The sequence below is a fragment of the Embiotoca jacksoni genome, unplaced genomic scaffold (genome assembly GCF_022577435.1).
Source record: "Embiotoca jacksoni isolate LCO1_2020_lvr unplaced genomic scaffold, fEmbJac1.0.p SCAF_7, whole genome shotgun sequence".
NCBI classification, from domain to species: Eukaryota; Metazoa; Chordata; class Actinopteri; family Embiotocidae; genus Embiotoca; species Embiotoca jacksoni.
In genome coordinates this window covers 7,801,160-7,818,528 of record NW_027185425.1, presented here as the reverse complement: position 1 = coordinate 7,818,528, position 17,369 = coordinate 7,801,160, and the positions used below count along the sequence as shown (strand labels likewise).

The 17,369-nt window shown below is 40.6% G+C and overlaps 3 protein-coding genes across 4 annotated transcripts; 2 read left to right on the top strand and 1 right to left on the bottom strand.

Moving 5' to 3' along the window:
* The first annotated feature begins 30 nt into the window (after window positions 1-30).
* Window positions 31-2,171, top strand: clxn (calaxin). 2 transcript variants are annotated; one of them, XM_069177120.1, is made up of 6 exons: window positions 31-343; window positions 881-1,039; window positions 1,145-1,249; window positions 1,339-1,490; window positions 1,638-1,742; window positions 1,832-2,171. In XM_069177120.1, the coding sequence occupies exons 1-6, from the start codon at window positions 208-210 to the stop codon at window positions 1,874-1,876; spliced, it is 702 nt and encodes a 233-aa protein (XP_069033221.1). In that variant the 5' UTR covers window positions 31-207; the 3' UTR covers window positions 1,877-2,171. The 2 variants fall into 2 exon arrangements, with proteins under 2 accessions (XP_069033221.1, XP_069033220.1); XM_069177119.1 differs by having other exon boundaries at window positions 1,638-2,171.
* On the bottom strand, window positions 441-3,935 carry rbm48 (RNA binding motif protein 48). The gene is made up of 5 exons (XM_069177118.1): window positions 3,807-3,935; window positions 3,347-3,537; window positions 3,109-3,254; window positions 2,218-2,774; window positions 441-2,110 (listed from the first exon to the last, which is right to left on the bottom strand). The coding sequence occupies exons 1-5, from the start codon at window positions 3,933-3,935 to the stop codon at window positions 2,048-2,050; spliced, it is 1,086 nt and encodes a 361-aa protein (XP_069033219.1). The 3' UTR covers window positions 441-2,047.
* A 91-nt stretch (window positions 3,936-4,026) lies between these two features.
* On the top strand, window positions 4,027-17,136 carry pex1 (peroxisomal biogenesis factor 1). The gene is made up of 24 exons (XM_069177115.1): window positions 4,027-4,266; window positions 5,114-5,260; window positions 5,393-5,476; window positions 6,165-6,279; window positions 6,498-7,183; window positions 7,715-7,834; window positions 7,952-8,072; window positions 8,275-8,381; window positions 8,537-8,622; window positions 8,724-8,856; window positions 9,074-9,170; window positions 9,266-9,436; window positions 9,564-9,718; window positions 9,804-9,990; window positions 10,118-10,284; window positions 11,808-11,942; window positions 12,075-12,139; window positions 12,315-12,457; window positions 13,076-13,179; window positions 13,814-13,990; window positions 14,404-14,646; window positions 15,808-16,002; window positions 16,225-16,355; window positions 16,844-17,136. Exons 1-24 carry the CDS (start codon window positions 4,159-4,161, stop codon window positions 16,920-16,922), a joined length of 3,756 nt encoding a protein of 1,251 aa, XP_069033216.1. The 5' UTR covers window positions 4,027-4,158; the 3' UTR covers window positions 16,923-17,136.
* The last annotated feature ends 233 nt before the right edge of the window (window positions 17,137-17,369 follow it).

Below are 17,369 nucleotides of genomic sequence, written 5' to 3'. Positions count from 1 at the left end.
TACTCGCCTATCATGTCTGTGTAGCTTGACATTACAGCTCATGATTTAGAAAACCTATTCATGGTAAAATGACGGTACTCACACCACCAGTCAGATCTTCTCCTAACCAGTATGTCATAGGTTTCGTCTGTGTTATGTGGCCGCTGTTTAATGTACACACGATGAAACGTTGTAATCGACGTCATAGTGGTAGCTTTGCATGCTTACATGTTGCCGTGGCAACGGCATGTCAACATCGTCCCAGTCGGAGACTTGAGCTGTGCCCGCGTGTCCGAAATGTCTTCTATGAACCGAAAGGTGGCACAAAACTTCGCTGAAATAATTTCAAAACAAGTGGAGCACTGTGAGTACTAAACTTTTCACGTCTAATTATCCCGTGCTAAACCAGGCTAGTCTTATTATCTCGGTAGTGAGGTGCACTTTTCCCGCTACACGTTACTTTCCATTGTTTAAATGCGCATTTGCTGGAAATGCTAAATGGCCAGCAGTGGAAAAAAAAAAAAAAAGTATTCTGATTCTTGGATCAATTGAACATTTATTGAAATGAAACCACGTGAGAAGTTTAGAGGTAACAAAATCATAACTCGGACATCTGAAATGTGACCCCCCCCCCCCCCCCCACACACACACACAACACAGATTTGTGTAAGATGACTGGAGTCAAAAATGTTGTAAACCACCAGTTTAATCTTTGTAACAATGTGTTGTATTTTAAATTCTTATGATATCCATCCTTTAAAATCATATTAAAGTGTTGTAAAAAATAAATAAAAGTATTGTGCTTAAGTACAGTAAATGTGTTTAGTTACTTTTCAACAGTCTAAATGACATAGCTAATATTACAGAAAATGAAATGTGAGCCATTATATCCGTTTCCCAGTCAATAAAACGGAGACTGAGTACCTTATCCGAGAGTTCAACGTGCTTCTGGGGGAGCCGACAAACCCTCGGAGAGCAGCGCTCGGCATGGACAGAGGGAAGTTCAGAAGCATACTGTACAACATCTTTGGGATGACCGATGACATGATCATGGATGGAGGTATTGTGTCTGTTGCTTTTTATATTTTCTCTGGGAGGCCGTAAAACAAATAACTAGCACCCACTAGACACGGATGAGTGTTGGGATTGTTTGTCTGTCCTCCAGTCTTCAGGACTTTTGACACAGCCAGCGACGGCTTCGTCAGTCTGAAAGAGTGGATCGAGGGACTGTCTGTTTTTCTTCGGGGGACTTTGGATGAAAAAATTAAATGTAAGTTCTGAACCACACTTTGTGTGTTGAACCACACACACAAACAGAGTTTATCCAGCTGTTAATGTTTCCCTTTTTGCACGGCTCAGACTGCTTTCATGTGTACGACTTGAATGGAGACAAGTACATCTCCAGAGAGGAGATGTTTCACATGCTGAAGAACAGCCTCGTCAGACAGCCCACAGAGGAAGATCCCGATGAAGGAATCAAAGACCTGGTGGAGATCATTCTCAAGAAAATGGTGACATGTTTGCTGCCCAAATATCTTGGTTTAAACAGGCTGTTTGCATCACTTCCTCAAAATCTCCAAACGAGCTTTGAATTTGAGTGGTTTTTTTTTGTTGTGTAGATAACTTGTCAACACTGCTGATGTTGCTTCCTCCCACAGGACCATGATCATGATGGTAGACTTTCTTTTGAAGACTTTGAAAAAGCAGTGAAAGAGGAGAACCTATTGCTTGAAGCGTTTGGGACGTGCCTTCCTGACTCCACGGTAATAACAAATGAAAGACTGAACTCTAATAGTTCAAATTTCCATGTCGAAAATTTTTAATCTTGCAGTGTGCTTTTCTTTCTTTTCAGAGTATTGAGAGGTTTGAAAGGCACGTATTTAAGGAACTGGAATAATGAGGAAATCATATTTATATGAACTCACAGCCTCACTGTCTTTAATAAAAAAAAAAAATCTTCATATCTGTTTGCATTGTGATGCAAAATTTTTAAATATAAACAAGCTGCTAAAAGAAACGGTTCCGAAGGTCATCTTCCAGAGTAGCAGGAGCAACCTCTGCAAGTCAGTCAAATCCGACGACGTGGTTTGATCTTCTTCTCCACTGGTTTGAGTTCCGGAACTGATCCCATCTGAGAAAGATGACGACAGATTTTACTGACATGCATAAAGATATTTTGATTACAATGACTAGTTTGTTTTATTCTTAATTCCTGTCAAACAAATCAAATATGGGTACCTGCTTCATTGTGTTTCTGATCAGACTGACAGTTGTGTTCAGTGATTCATCCGCCATGTCCAGTCTAGACGGTTCCGGGAGCTTCGGCCCGATCAAAGGCTCGTTTTGCACAGAAGGAGTCATTGAGAGCTCTGCAGCTTCTGCCATTTTGCGTTTTCTGCTCTCCAAGTGTGTGGTCCTTGGGACAAATCTGGCTGCAGGTGCCTGATTTGAGTTCAGTTTGTGTTCTCTGCCTCGGCTTCTGTTTGAGGGAGTTTGGTTGGAGCGTGAACTCTGCACTTGCTGCTGTTTTGCCTCAGTGATGGCATTATGTAAAGACCCCATTTTGTCCTCTGTTGGAGTCAACCCACGTTGATTTTTATGTCCATAGAAATGATGTTCTTGGGGAGGTAATGGCAGCAGGGGAAAGCCTGAATAATGGCTGACGTGTGGAGTCTCTGCCGTAGTGCGTCTGTCAGAGGTTTGATCGTGTATGGTGATGATCTTGTCCGATGTGGTGGCTGTGTCTGAAGGCGTGGGCTCCTCAAGTGCTGACTCTTTCTGTTTCTCTTCTCTCGCTTTGTAACAATGTAACGAGAGAGAAAACAGAAAATGGAAAATTGTTTGTTAACTTAGACAAAATACAACTGAAACAAACAAAAAAATATTTAGTACTGTGGGGCAAAAACTGACAAAACATGAAAATATTTTCAGTGTATGGGTGCGACAAAATCTCATTGAATAGAAAAGTTTAAATTAAAGTGCAAACATATATATATATATATATATATATATATATATATATATGTCACACACACACACACACCTGCATAGATGAGCAAAGAAAAATGCTGACAACACCACAGGTAGCGCTTTCTTTCAGAATACACACATTTAAATGTAAAATAACACCTCTATTCTGAGCAGCCCGTTTCACATAACTCCTCCGGTCCTGCAGCTTAAGCCTGGTGTCTTCCACGGTTTCATATTCTGGGACGTAGCACACATGCAGCACACCACCGTAGAAACTCTTCTCGTCCATGCGTCGCTTCGCTGCTCTGAAACAGACATTTTCCAAGCAGCATTATTTCGCAGGTCCTTTTTTTCAGCCTCGCCAGTGAGGTATCACGGACCAGGTGAGCCCCTGTACCTGGCACTTGTGAGCTTTTGGAACTTGACGAGGTAGACCTCCGTGAACTCCTCAGCGGGATACTCGTCCAGGGGCCTGTACTCCTCCACAGCTCCATACAGGGCACACAGCTGGATCAGCTCGGTCATCACGCCGATGGCTGGGACGCCTTGGACCATCAGGTAACGGGACTCCAAATTGATGGTGTACACCTGGATAATACACATAAAACAAGATATGGCGACAGTTGCTCTTCAGTATCAATACAACACGAAGCTAATTGTATGCCGGTGGGCAGAATGCTGGTTGACAATGTTTGGGCAAGACTATCGTGCAAAAACTGCAAATATAGTTTATTTTTTGTTTTTGTACATTTTAAGTGACGTTCTGCACCCTGACCGGGACACGCAGGGTTTCATAGCTTATAATACACTCCGTTTTTTAATCCTAATATTTACAGATAGAAAGGTTTTTTTCTTACCTTAACTGCTTTATCTTTTCTTCCCTCCCTATATTTCGGTCGAGAAATACAAACTTTCCGCTGTTCGTGATGTTTGTAAACCTCCGGGACGCTCCAACAGTTTGCACTTTTGTTTACAGGTGCCGCCATGTTTCTGGATTTAACTTCCGGCTGAACGCATTTCAAAATAAGTGCTCGTTCTTATATTGACTACGGCTGCGTTGACGGGACGGCCACGTTGACTTGTCTTATTTTGAAAAGTATTCGGTCGAACATCGGCTACTTTGGTCTGAACGGGCAGCCTCAGATCACATCGATCGACCGTGGATTTGTTGCGCATTGAACGTGAGCAGCGTTAGCTATGTGAAAAATCATGTTTTGTAACCAGGGCATTCAACCCGTAAGTGTTGTTTTTAACAACACAAAAAACTGCTTTCTCCATCTCCCCTCGAGGTTGATAACGCATCTTTCCCTGAACGAGGTAAGTTAACTTGGCTAACTTAGCCTCCTAGCAGTGTCATTTAGATAAAATGAGTGGAAGTTTTTTTTTTTTTTTTTTTTTTTTTTTTTTTTAGGAAACAACGTTTACGCAGACATTGTTGGCCTGTTTTTGCGTGCTGCTCGTTTTTGGTATTTTTTTTTTATAATGTTGCTCTCGGGTAATATTTGAGACCTTATGTCGAAGTTACTTCCCATTATCTACCTTACTAAATGACTCAGTAAAAAATGTTCAAGCTCAGAAGCTTAACGGCAAAGAGGAGTTTTTAAATGAAGCGTGACATTACATTTCCACAGAAACCTATCCAGGATTGGATACACAGTAGTAAACATATCAGGGAAACGCTTCTGTCAACACAAGTAGACACAAAATAGTTGTCAATTAGAAATGGTGAATAGTATTTTCTTCACTGGATTCCATCTTAGGTATTTTTTTGGAGTAGTTCCTTTGCTGTCTCACTTGGTGGTGACAAAGTACTACATTAAAAATGAAGCTGGGTAAATGCATCATACTAAATTACTGCACTGCCTTTTATACTGTTTTGCTGTGGTCCATTGGCATAGTTATGATTCTATAATTAACTATCGTGTCAGAAGTTTTACCTGACATTTGTAAAAGCATTGGTCATTGTTTTATTCTCGCAACCTTCCTCTCCTTCAGTTTGACATCTTGGCACTGAAATCAAAACTATTTTTAGCTCTGTCATTATTAACCTAAGCTGGGTAAAATGACTTGTATCAGGGGAAGGAACGAGGCGTTCCACAGGTAAAGTGTTGGGGTAAATAAAAGGTGCGACAGCAAACATGTCCTTTGTGTCTGTTTATTTTAGAACCAAGCTTTGGAGTTGTCCTGGGGCAATGGATCTCCAGCGTTCCTCAGCTGGACTCAAAACAGAGTCTCCTCCAGCCCGGACAGCCACAAAGTGGAGATGTGTCGGCAGCTGGGAGAGAAGCTAGGCCTGAAAGATGGAGAGCAGGTAGAGAGAGCTCCTTCGCTGTGTTTTCCTCCAGAAATGACCAATTTGTCTAAGTGACACAAGCTGGAAATGTTTACTATGTTGTCTGACTAGGTGTTAGTGTTGACTGACTGGTTGTGTGGTTTTCCTAAGGGCTTCGTAAGACCATGTCATCAGGTGTCATCATTGCATCAAGTGTTTGTGGAGCCTCTGTCATCGGATGACTGGGAGATCTTGGTAGGTGACATCGTGACTTACTGTCGTGTGTAGCTTGTCTTCATACTAGAGCCTGACCAATACTGAAGTTTTGGGACCGATACTTATACAGGTGAGCAAAAAATATTCCAACATCGGTATATAGGCCGATCTTTATTTATATATATTTTATATCCAGTATATATGAACTAAACGTTTTTGCAATGATCCCTCAAACGGGGTTATGAAACGCTTTTGACTTTTATGATGAATATCTGCAATGGTGGCAGGATATTTTAAAGTTAAGTGTCCACAATGACATCAGTGCTCTGAAACAAAACCTCATAGGGAATTTGATAATTATAAATAATGAAAACAAAACATAAATAGAACAATTTCTCGTGTACGCCAAGTTTCTTCTTCTGCGTTATGTTCAGTATGATGCATTATGTTCTGTTTTCATATGAGCACAGATTGACCAATATACTGTACATGCCAATACAGATATATCTGTATCTGTGGCCAATATTGGCCAAAAAAAAAAAAAATCATCGAGATGATATATTGGTCAGGCTCTACTACATACAAGTAGTATTATATATAATATTATATATAATTTCACTCTCTGACTACAACAAGGTCACTCATCAAAGACAGATTTTTAAATTAAAAAACATTTAAGAAGCACTTGTTTGTCTTTTTTTTTTTCTCCCTGTGATTGACACCCCAGGAGCTCCACAGTTCTGCGCTGGAGCAGCACCTACTGGACCAGATCAGAGTGGTTTTCCAAGATGCCGTGTTTCCTGTGTGGGTTGACAACCACACTGCCATCTACATCCGAATAGGTTGCTATTTGTGCAATTATTTCTTCATATTGCCCTGATGTGAAATGATCAAATAGTCTGTTAAATGAGTTATGTGGTTTCTGCAAGTTAAAGCTACTTACTAAAGCCTCTGTTTAGCTCCTCTTTTTTTTTTTTGTAATTTTTTTTATGACTTGGTTATATCTATAGAAAATATTCCTGAACACGGTATGGATTTTTTGTTTTTTACGTCTACGCAGCCTCGCTCTCTCCATTTGTGCCCTATGGTCGCCTGGAGCAGTTTACAGAACTTGTGGTGTCTCCCAAGATCCATGCTGGAGTTGGCAATCTGAGTGGTTCTCAAGTGACATCCAGCCAGCAGCAGCTTCACAGACAGCAAAACATGGATTTCTCCTCCCCCTCAAGACCATCAGAGTGTCCCTCTCCTCTCCCTCACAGCCAGCAGTGGGGTGGCATAGCTGACCTGAAGAGCCTGCTTCGCTACGTGACGAACGGTGCTTATGACCCGGTTAAAGAGCAACCACCTCTACCCGAGATCCCAGCCCTCCTCACTGACTCTGTCTACAGAGTGTGCAGTGCCCTTCCCAACTCTCTTTGCACCATAAGCCATGTTGCAACTGGTGCTATTCACTTATTTCCTCTGAGCCACAGTTTTGATGCGAGGCTAAGTGGAGGTCAGTTTCCGGTGACATACGGCCTTCTGTCCAAAGTCCATTCCCCTAGAGAAGCACGGGCCAGAATCAAGCAGACCCTAGAGAAAAAGAAGAATGCGGGAGTTGCTAAAGACGGTGCTGCTGCTGAAGGAGGAGCGGAGGTGAAGGAAGAAGAAGCCGTGGTGGTCAGGGCAGTGTGCCATGGCACTGAGATGCAAGCGGGCAAGAAGAGAAGCCAAAGCAAGGGCGAGATCCATAGTGGAAGAGTATGGGTGAGTATGATGTCCAACAGAGGAATCCCTGCAATACCTGACGTCAGGGAGATGTCACTTTCCTGAACTTTCAAATTAAAACCACTGGGTAGCCAGAATGAAAGGTTTTATGACATCTTTTTTCAAAAAAATGTCAGCGTTTACCAGGGATGTCCGCTAGACTTCAGTGTTAAATACTGAAAAGACTTATTTTTTTGACTTCTTTTCAAATCCCAGTGATGTCCACTGTGGACGGTGAAGAGACATCTTTTTTGGACATCTTCAACGTTCAACACTGTCGTCCAAGCAACGTCCACTCAGCCGTTCGAATATTGAACCCGTATTGGACCTCCACCAGACGTACAAAAGTGGGTCCGGACTAACATTACATAGACATGATCTGAACATCTCCCTTCCATTACGTGTTTGCTGGGATAGACAATACATTTTTCTTCACTTACCTCAGATTGATTATGACACTTTTACTGTAGCTCAGTCTTCTGCTTCTTTATGTGCCATTACATCCGTTTACAAAATTTGTGTTTTTTTCAGATCCCGAAGCCCCTGGCCAGCAGGTTGAAAATCCTTCCACATTCAACAGTAAGAATAAAGCCAGTGAAATCAACTATCAAAGTAGCTTCCACTATCCGCCTACAACCCCTAAAACCACTGGTGAGTGCTGCGTTGGACATCCTGGATTCCAGTGTGCAATGTAAATGATGAAGAACATTTAATTTGTTCAAAACTGCATAGGATTTGTCCATCTGAACTTTGACATTTTCTTTTCAGCCTGAGGAGGATGATGAGGAGATCCAGACAGCTTTCCTCGGTTGGCTGCACACACAGAGTCATGAACCTTTAGCCTGTCTGACGGCACGGTCTGGCACTATCCTCCTACATGGAACTGAAGGTGATTCATTTCTACGCTAAGAAGTGTATTTATAAAGCAAACAAATCTCCAGATGTTGGTGTAAAAAAAAAAAAGTTTCCAAAATGTTAATTATTAAAGTGTCTCAATCCATAATACACACTGTATATTTAAATTACAATTCTTTCAGCTACAATAAAACATTTATGTGCCCCTCATTTTTTTTTCTTTTTCTTATTCATAGCAAAGTTAGAGTTTGCTCTAACTGTGCTGAAACCAGAACCACAGAGCGACCCTCCCGACCAGCTGTTTCTACTGGCACCCACTGTTATCCAAAAGGAAGACATACAGGTATTGCCCTGCAGGTATTGTAAACTGCAATGGTTTAAATCAATATTCTTTAACAATTACCATGAAAACAGATTGCTCCACGCAGTTTTCATTACATAATTCGAAGCAAATGACGGACAGAGCAGCAAATGTTTGTCACTTTGTGTCACCTTCAGGTAGACAGAGATCCTGTAACTCCGCCCGCTGAGAAACCTGTAGCTGAAACACTCAACCCAGAGCTTCCCTCCCTCAATAGTCTTGGGTAAGTCTTTAGCCATTTCAGCGCCTCTGCATGGCACAAACAAGGATCTTTGTCAATATTCATTTCATTCCGTATTTCTCCCTAAACTTGTCTCTTCCCAGTGCGATCGATGAACTCAGTGCGACCGGATTTGAGTTTATCTCCCACAGCCTTCTGGGCAGTCCTCTCTCACAAGAGCTTGGTACCTCTGGACGGGGACTCCAAGGTGGAGCGCTACTACTCACTGGTGCTCAGGTATCTCTTTACTCAACATTTTAATTATCTACTGCCTGCTCACAATCCAGATATTTACACATTCAACAAAAAATAGGAAAAATTGACCTTGGTAGAGTAGATTTTATTTTTAGCCTAAGCTTACCAGGAAACACAAGAGTCAAGTAACTGAATGTATTTTTTTTTTATCTTCTGTCTTCTGGTCTGTAACATGCTGCGTCGTTACTCCACTCCACAGGGCAGTGGGAAGAGCACCCTGTCCCGAGCCCTCTGCAGGAAAGCCAGAGAAGATCTGGATGCACATGTGGAGGTGGTCGATTGCAAAAAGCTACAAGGTGAAAAACGTCTCGGTGAACACACGCTGCATCAAAGAAAACAAGCTGAAAATAAATGTATTTATCTGCAAATTTGTGTTGTTGTGTTTTTTCAGGCAAAAGAGCCGACACTGTAAGACAGATTCTGCAGGACATTTTTGAACAGGCAGAGTGGAGTCAGCCGTCTGTTGTTCTACTTGATGACCTGAATCATTTGACGCGGGCACCGACCTCACCTGAACATGAGCACGGCCCTGAGGCGCTGCTGCAGCAGTACATCGCACAGAGTAAACCCTAAAATATGTTCTTGTGTGTATGGACTGGGAATATCTGTTGCCATGTATGTTGACAGGCAGGATCGATAATAATTTCCTGCCTTGATGCTGATTAATTTAGTCTTATTTGTGGTTGCAGGTCTGAAAGATGTGGTGGATGAGGTGGTGGTTCACTCCAGCCTGGTGTGTTTGATCATCACCTGCCAGAGTGAGCAGGGCCTCCATTCTTCTCTGACTGAGGTGCAGGGCTCCCACTTCATCCAGGGATTTGTAAACATCCAGCCACCAGACCAGGTCAGCACGCATGCATGCACGCACACACAAAACACACACACTGAAAAAGGCAGCAACATGCTGTGTTTTTTTTTTTTATCTGCAGGCCCAGAGAGCTGAGATCCTGCGCTGTCTGATCCTCAGAAAGTCCTGCCTATCTGAGGAGACTTTAGAGACTCTTGACCTGAGGGCTGTTGCTAAGGAGACAGAGGGATACACACCTCAAGACCTAGCACTGCTGTTGGAGCGGGCTGCCCACGCAAACATCATACAAAGAGCGCACAGCGACCAAGGTACCAATCACTTTGGCTGCACAAAGCCTTCAGTCATTCTTTGAGTTCTTCATGCTTCATGTCACCAAGTAAGCCAACGCTGAATCATTTTTTTACACTTTTAGTTGTTCGTGCCCTTGTCTCCCAGGTGTGTGTCTGTCATGGAAAGACTTTGCGCAGGCGCTAAAGGGATTCACGCCTCCCTCTCTGTGGGTTGTTGACCTTCACACCCCGAGTGGAGGTGGGCTGGAGAGGGTAGGAGGACTAAAAGAGGTGCGACAGCAGCTAATGGACACCATACTGCTCCCTGCTAAGGTCAGTGGACTGTTGCCCATTACAAGATGACCGAGTGTGGTTTAGTAATATAAAAATTCCTCTGTGCCATGAAAGAGGAATAGAAGTAAACAAATTGAAAGTGATTAAGTGTATGCAATGGCAGTGTATTAATTTTGTATCATTTACACCCAATAATTACTATTGATTGTCTCAAGAAAAGTGAGAGCCAAGTGGGGAAAACAGACAAAATTAAAATGAACAATGAATCGAATTATTTTATTTAATTAAACTCAAATTCAAAAGGAACATCAGCACTCTTATTTAATTTATCTTTAATTTCAAAGCCTCTTATCTAATCAGTTTTATTTACCATTCTGTTTCATGCAGAACAATAACTGTGTAAAGAAATTACTTGTGCATATGACAGGCAGTATTTAATGAAAATGGCTTTGTTTTTCACAGATTCACCTAATTTTAGTCCGTCTTTGGATTCAACAAATCAATTTAAAGCCTTGTCCTTATTTGATTTTTGCTACCACTTCACACATGATTCATAATGGTACTCAGTTGATTTGAAAATGGATCAGGGTGTCTTGGGATTAGTGGGGTTGATTTGATCTCTTTTTAATCATTTAATTTTTGATGCTGCTCGCCCCTCTGGCTCTGCTGCCGATGTTTGTTTGTTTTTCCCCAAACCTGATGCGTGAGTCAGTTTCCAGAAACGGAACCCAAAACATTATTAAATACAAGTCTTAAAAAAACACAACTGTAATTTTATAAGAACAATTGGCCTCATTCACCAACTGTTCTTAAGAAGAAATGTCTTCTTAAACCCCACTTGCACAGTTTTTACATAGATTCTGGCATTCACTAATGTTTTCTTATTTGAGATTTCTTCTTCGATAAGAACAAAATCTACGCACACTCAAGAGCACTCTTAGTGCTGAAATGTTTCTGCCGACTAATTGGTTAATGTGTTTTCATCAATTGAACAGTCGTATGATATAGTATTTCATCTACAATGATATTTCTTTTATAAGTCATCATTTTAATAATTATTTTCATTACTTTAGAAAGTTTCATGGTTCTGAATTGTCACTACAATTACACTTTGAGGACCGGCGCTGCAGTCTCATGCCCTTTTCTGGGCATTGGCAGGGCGTTTACTTATGCTCATTAGGAGCAACGGGCACGCGCTTTCAATTTGCGAGGACCGTGGGATTCATCAATATAAGAACACAGGTGCGAACAAATCTGGGGTTTAAGAACACGTCGTGAAACTGATGTAGACTTTTTCTTAGGACATTTCTTAAGAGCAAATTTAAGAAAAAATCTTAAGAAGATATTGGTGAATGAAGCCCGACATGCGCTTCTAAGATAAATCTAGTAAGTGATGTCATTTCATGCATCCACTGTGCAGTGTGGTGTTGTTCAAAGCACCATATTGGTTTTAAGAAAAGTAGTCATCATTGCCTGACTTTTCTGTTTGTTATTTTACATCAAACCACAGTGAACGTAACTTGTTGCATAGTGATTGATTGCAGGTCTTTGGTGTGTTGCAGTATCCCATCCTGTTCTCCAATCTTCCTATCCGCCATCGCTCGGGGATTCTGCTGTACGGAGCTCCTGGTACGGGGAAGACACTGCTGGCCAGGGCTGTAGCCAAAGACAGTGGTATGAACTTCATCAGCATCAAGGTAGGCTGGGCTTTGGTTTGGAGTTTTCAAAAAGACAACTGTGACTTTCTGTTTGAGAGGAAAGTGTATGTTCAGTGATTTTTTTTATTTTATTTTTTTATTTTTTAATAATTGTTTTTAACCTCTCTCCAGGGACCTGAACTTCTGAGTAAGTACATTGGAGCCAGTGAGAAGGGAGTCCGTGACGTCTTCCAGAGGTTAGTGAACATTTAAACTCCTCCCAACACCATGTAATTACTCTATTACTACCTTTGTGGTTAGTTATAATGAGTAACATCAAATATTTATAGTAATCATAGGCCCACCCATCCTGTATAACTGGAGTAATTTCCTTTTGTACCATTTGATTGCTCCCTGCTGTGTCTGTTCCAGGGCACAAGCTGCCAAGCCGTGCATCCTGTTCTTTGATGAGTTTGACTCTCTGGCCCCCAGGAGGGGCCACGACAACACCGGCGTAACCGACCGGGTGGTCAACCAGCTCCTCACCCAGCTGGACGGGGTGGAGGGACTGCAGGGTAGGGTCACACATCGGTATAATGCGTTATGTCTATACTTAATGACAATCCACTTTAACGGGTAACAGATTCTGTTGGCATATTTGATAGATGTATTCGGTGCAGTGGCAATGTATGTGTAACGGAAACAGTAGTTTGTGGTTATATGGCAGTCATCTACTTGAATATATATTAGCTCTGTGACTTCCAGGAGTTAGGCTTTGTCCAGCTTGATTGCTTATTGACCTCATGGTGACAACAAGACTCCATGAAGAGCTTTTACCCAGCAACAAAATAGTCTGTGTCCAAAACCACCCCCTATTACTCTTTTTATAATAGACACTGCATTTTTCTCTCAATAGTGAGATGTAAATTTAAAGTTTGGACATTTCCAAGTCTTCATCATTTGGTGTCAACACGTACAGCTGTCAAACAACGGTAATTTTTCACTGAGCGAAGACAAAGAGGTGTACATGTCATTTTAGAAATTTCCCAGCAGGTAATTGAACTTTTTTTGAGAAAAATCACATCAGACACATAATATCATTCAAATAAGAGCTTTTTTTGTATATGTTCAAACATGCCTGGATGGGAACTTTTAATTTATTTGAAATAAACAAGAATTCTTCATGTTTGTAGGTGTGTATGTGCTGGGAGCCACCAGCCGTCCAGATCTAATTGACCCGGCCCTGCTGAGACCGGGACGACTAGACAAGTCCCTCTACTGCCCCCCTCCTAACCTGGTCTGCTGGTTTAAAATCTTAACGCTATTAAGAAACAGTCCTTCCAGGAAATCACTATCTGTTGATTACAATTAATAATGCTTACACCTCCAGTCAATTGTAAGAGAATTCCCTTTGTTTTCATGCGTACAGTAAGTGCTGAGTTAATATTACTCAAAAAAATTCAATGCAATTATTGTTACAGATGTTGTATTCTGTTTCAGTCACAGGCTGTTTTGTAATGTTACTTTTATTGTTTAGGAACCTTTCTAACTTTGAACCAACCAGCACTATGAGTTCCGAATTAAAAAAAAGATGAGAACGAGAATTTATTCAGCTTCTTCTGCGATTATACATGACTTTTTCTATATAATATCTTTATAATAGTTAAAAAAAAAAAAAAAAAATAATAAAAAAAAATTCCTTGACAATTCCTTCAATATTATAAAATAAAATTGCCTAAAAAAATTTGTATCATAACAATTACAAAAAACCTTGAGAGACTGAATACATATTAATAACACTACACTTCTAAACTCAAGATTAAATGCAAAAGTCCTTAAAAGAAAAAAAAAAAACTGCAAAGTTATGATTGAACACGGGTCTTTTGGTTTTAAATCCAGCTATTGACAAACTGTTGTGTCACATTTCCAAGGAGGCTCGTGTGGAGATCCTGAAGGCTCTGAGTATAGGCGTACCCCTGGCTGCCGATGTTGACCTGGAGCAGCTGGCAGCAGGGACTGAGCACTTCACCGGGGCAGACCTGAAGGCCCTGCTCTACAATGCACTGCTGGAGGCTGTCCACAACAGCTTGGGCACCAGCACACCACATGCAAGTCTAATGCACTTAAAAGACAAGTCTGATGAGCTTACCTTCATAGATTGCCCTGAGCTAATAAAACAGGAACAGTTGGTCACTCCATTTTCAAATTATTTATAGTTCATTTTGAAGCAGTCAATGGCCTTTTTTTTTTTTTTTTTTTTTTTTGTCCCTTAAGGCTAATTAAATTATGTGTTTTGTATTCATGTGTGAATTGCTCTTATTGTGAATCCATTAACGGTTTACAATATTCAAATCACCTCCAACCACGGTCTCAAGAATTTTAATAACTTAAACAGAAAGAGCTTCCTGGGGCAGAGTGAGTGCAAACCAATTTCACACTGAGCTGCAGGGACACAGTTAGAAAGCCCTCCGCTTGTTACTAATCTTCGTGTATGTGAACTCTGTTTCTTTGCGAAAATCAGGAGCTGGCCTCCGGCTCCGACAGCGAGATGAGCCTGTCCTCCATGATCTTCCCGAACAACAGCAGTGCCTCTGACGATTCAGTGGGAGAGGGAGAACCGGGCGTGGGGCTGGATCAGCCCATGGTTCTCCTGGAGCCCAGTGAACTTCAAGCAGAAGACGAGCAACACTGCGGCAACGTATGGAGACTGTACTTCGGAAGTTCCTACGAGTCGGAGTTGGGGAACTCACCGATATCAGGACTGGTGAGCACTACTGGCAAAAAAAAACAAAAAAACAGAGCTTGTGTCCCAAATATTTTGGTTACATTTAGGTCTCATTGTAGTCAGCCAAAATCACCAAAAAACAGACATAAATAAACCATAAACTGCGGGCACACATATTATCGACGACATATTTAGGACAATTTTGGACGACATACGATACTATGACTTTGACATTTTGGAGCACATATTACAGTATGACGTTATTATGGAATTTTTTGACATGCTATAGTATGACATTTTTATGACATTTTGGAAGATATACTATAGTTTGTCTTTTTTTATGCCATTTTGGACAACATACGACGTTTTTATGAAATTTTGGGCGATGTAGTATAGTGACCTTTTAGGGACATTTTGAACGACATGCTTTAGCATGACATTTGGGATGACATGATATGACTTTTTTTTATGACATTTTTGACAGGATACTATAGTAAGACGTTTTTATGGATTTTTGGATGATACTTTGGACAACATACTGTGACATTTTAATTACATTTTGAACGACAAGCTCTAGCATTACATTTTTATGAAATTTTGAACGACATAAAATACATTTTTAGGGATTTTTAGATCACATACTATAGTATGATGTGTTCATGGCATTTGGCACGACATACTGCAGCAACAATACGGGAAAGTTCGTTGGGCAACATTCCGAGAACGCTCAACCGTTGTCGGAACGTCTTTCAAGGTTAAAAACAAAACTTCTGAGTAAGACCCAGATGTGTGAAACACAAACTGAAATATATTTTTAAGAACTGAATTTTTAAGTATACAGAGGGGAATTTATTATGAGCAAATGAATGCAACTTATTCATTCATTCAGTTTCAAGTTTGAAATTTAGTTGCAGACTAATAAATTCACATTCAAATTATTTGATTCAAATTCATTTTCATGCAATTGCTCAGGTTAAGCAATTCAAATATAAATGATTCAAATTCAGATGCTGGTGACGCATATTTCTACCCAAATTCGACTCCCAAGTGGCCAGAGCTTTGTTGCTTGTGTCACCCAAACCATACTCTCCCCCCCCCCCCCTGCATTTACTGTCTCTCTGTCTAACGTAAAAATCAAATGGTTATTTGTCACATAATTCTTGTGTCTGTGCATTTTCTCCCCTCCTCTTCTTTTAACAGAACTCCCAGTGTGTCTCTGGACCCAACTCCATAAACCATGACTTTACTGGAGGATCAGTCCGGGACCCCGTCAGCTCACTCCCTCCTGCTTACATGTCCTCCCTCCAGAGTGGATACGAAGAGCTCGGTCCGGAGCAGCTGGAGCACCTACAACAAGACGTTAATAACATCAAGAAGAATTACAGGAGAGCCAATGTAAGTGGAGACAGTGAACAGGAAAACTAAATGAGGAAAATATATAAATGTTTCTTTTCTATTGCTTTTTACACCATGACACTGTTCAATACTGTTTTTAATAGTTTTCTAGCTAATTGTAGTAGATTATTGTAATAGTAGTAGTCTATTCTTCTCACTGGTCTTGTTAAACTGCTCATGTAAGCTTCTGTCTGTATGCTTCCTTTGTTTTTGTGTGTGTAGGAAGAGAGTGTCTGGGCGCATTCAGCCTCCAGCCAACCGGGCCTACTGCTGCGTCAGGCTCATTTAAACTCTGCCATGGCTGTGACCAGGCCATCTCTGAGCCAAGCCGACTGGAATAGATACACAAAACAGTGAGTATCTGGACCCCTGATAGGATCATAATCTCTGCAACAGTCACAGCAATATAAATCACACTGGTGTTGACAGATTAAACCACTGTTAAATGTCTGTTTGCCCTACAGGAATTAAAAAAACAAAACATTTCACAGATGTTTATTTATTTAAAATAATCTCCAGCAGATTCAATTTCCGAAGTATTTAAAGTCTCATCTCCCGGAGTACAATAAAACTTTTTGAAAAATGGGTGTTTCAAAGGTCCGGCCAAGTAGCAGCAAAAGATGAATATGAATCAGTATTTAGTCTTTCTTATTGCAGTACTTTGTTGTGTACTTTGTTAACTGAAAAGAGTTATAGCTGAGCTGGAGAATAGAAATTGCTGTCAACTCTACAGCATATACTGTTGTTGATGACTCATTTCTCAAGTGAAAGAACAGTTTATAGATATATATAGTCAATACATTTGATTAAAACGGTGTTGGTTTCTTCTTTTTTTTTGTAGGTATGAAAACTTTGGCGGTTCAGGAGAAAGAAAATCTTTGGTCACATTTAAACCTGGTCAACGTGTGACTTTAGCTTGATTAAACACAAGTCTTACACCCCTTATTTCTTATTTTGGGGTTTAACAATTTTAAAGTCAGTGTAAATTAATACAATGCTTGTATATATTATGTTTTCCAATGACATGGGTATGAGTGAGACATTTAACCACTTCAAATGTAATTAGTGTAAATATGGATGATGCCAGATAATAAAATCTGTAATTTGAAATAAAAATGGAAATCTTTCTACACATTTTGTTTTGTCAGTATTTTATTTGCTGACTGTGAAATACTTATTTTCTTATTTACAGTCACTTGATGGAAAAACAGTAATGAGTTCTTATCCTATGATCTTAAGTGTATTAAATATCCGTCTTAAAAATGTAACCATTTTGTAAGTTAGAAAGATGATTCAAATTTTGTTTTGAGTTTTGAATAGCAGAGTCCCTACTCCCCCACACAGGTGTCTCCATTTATGCTAATTAG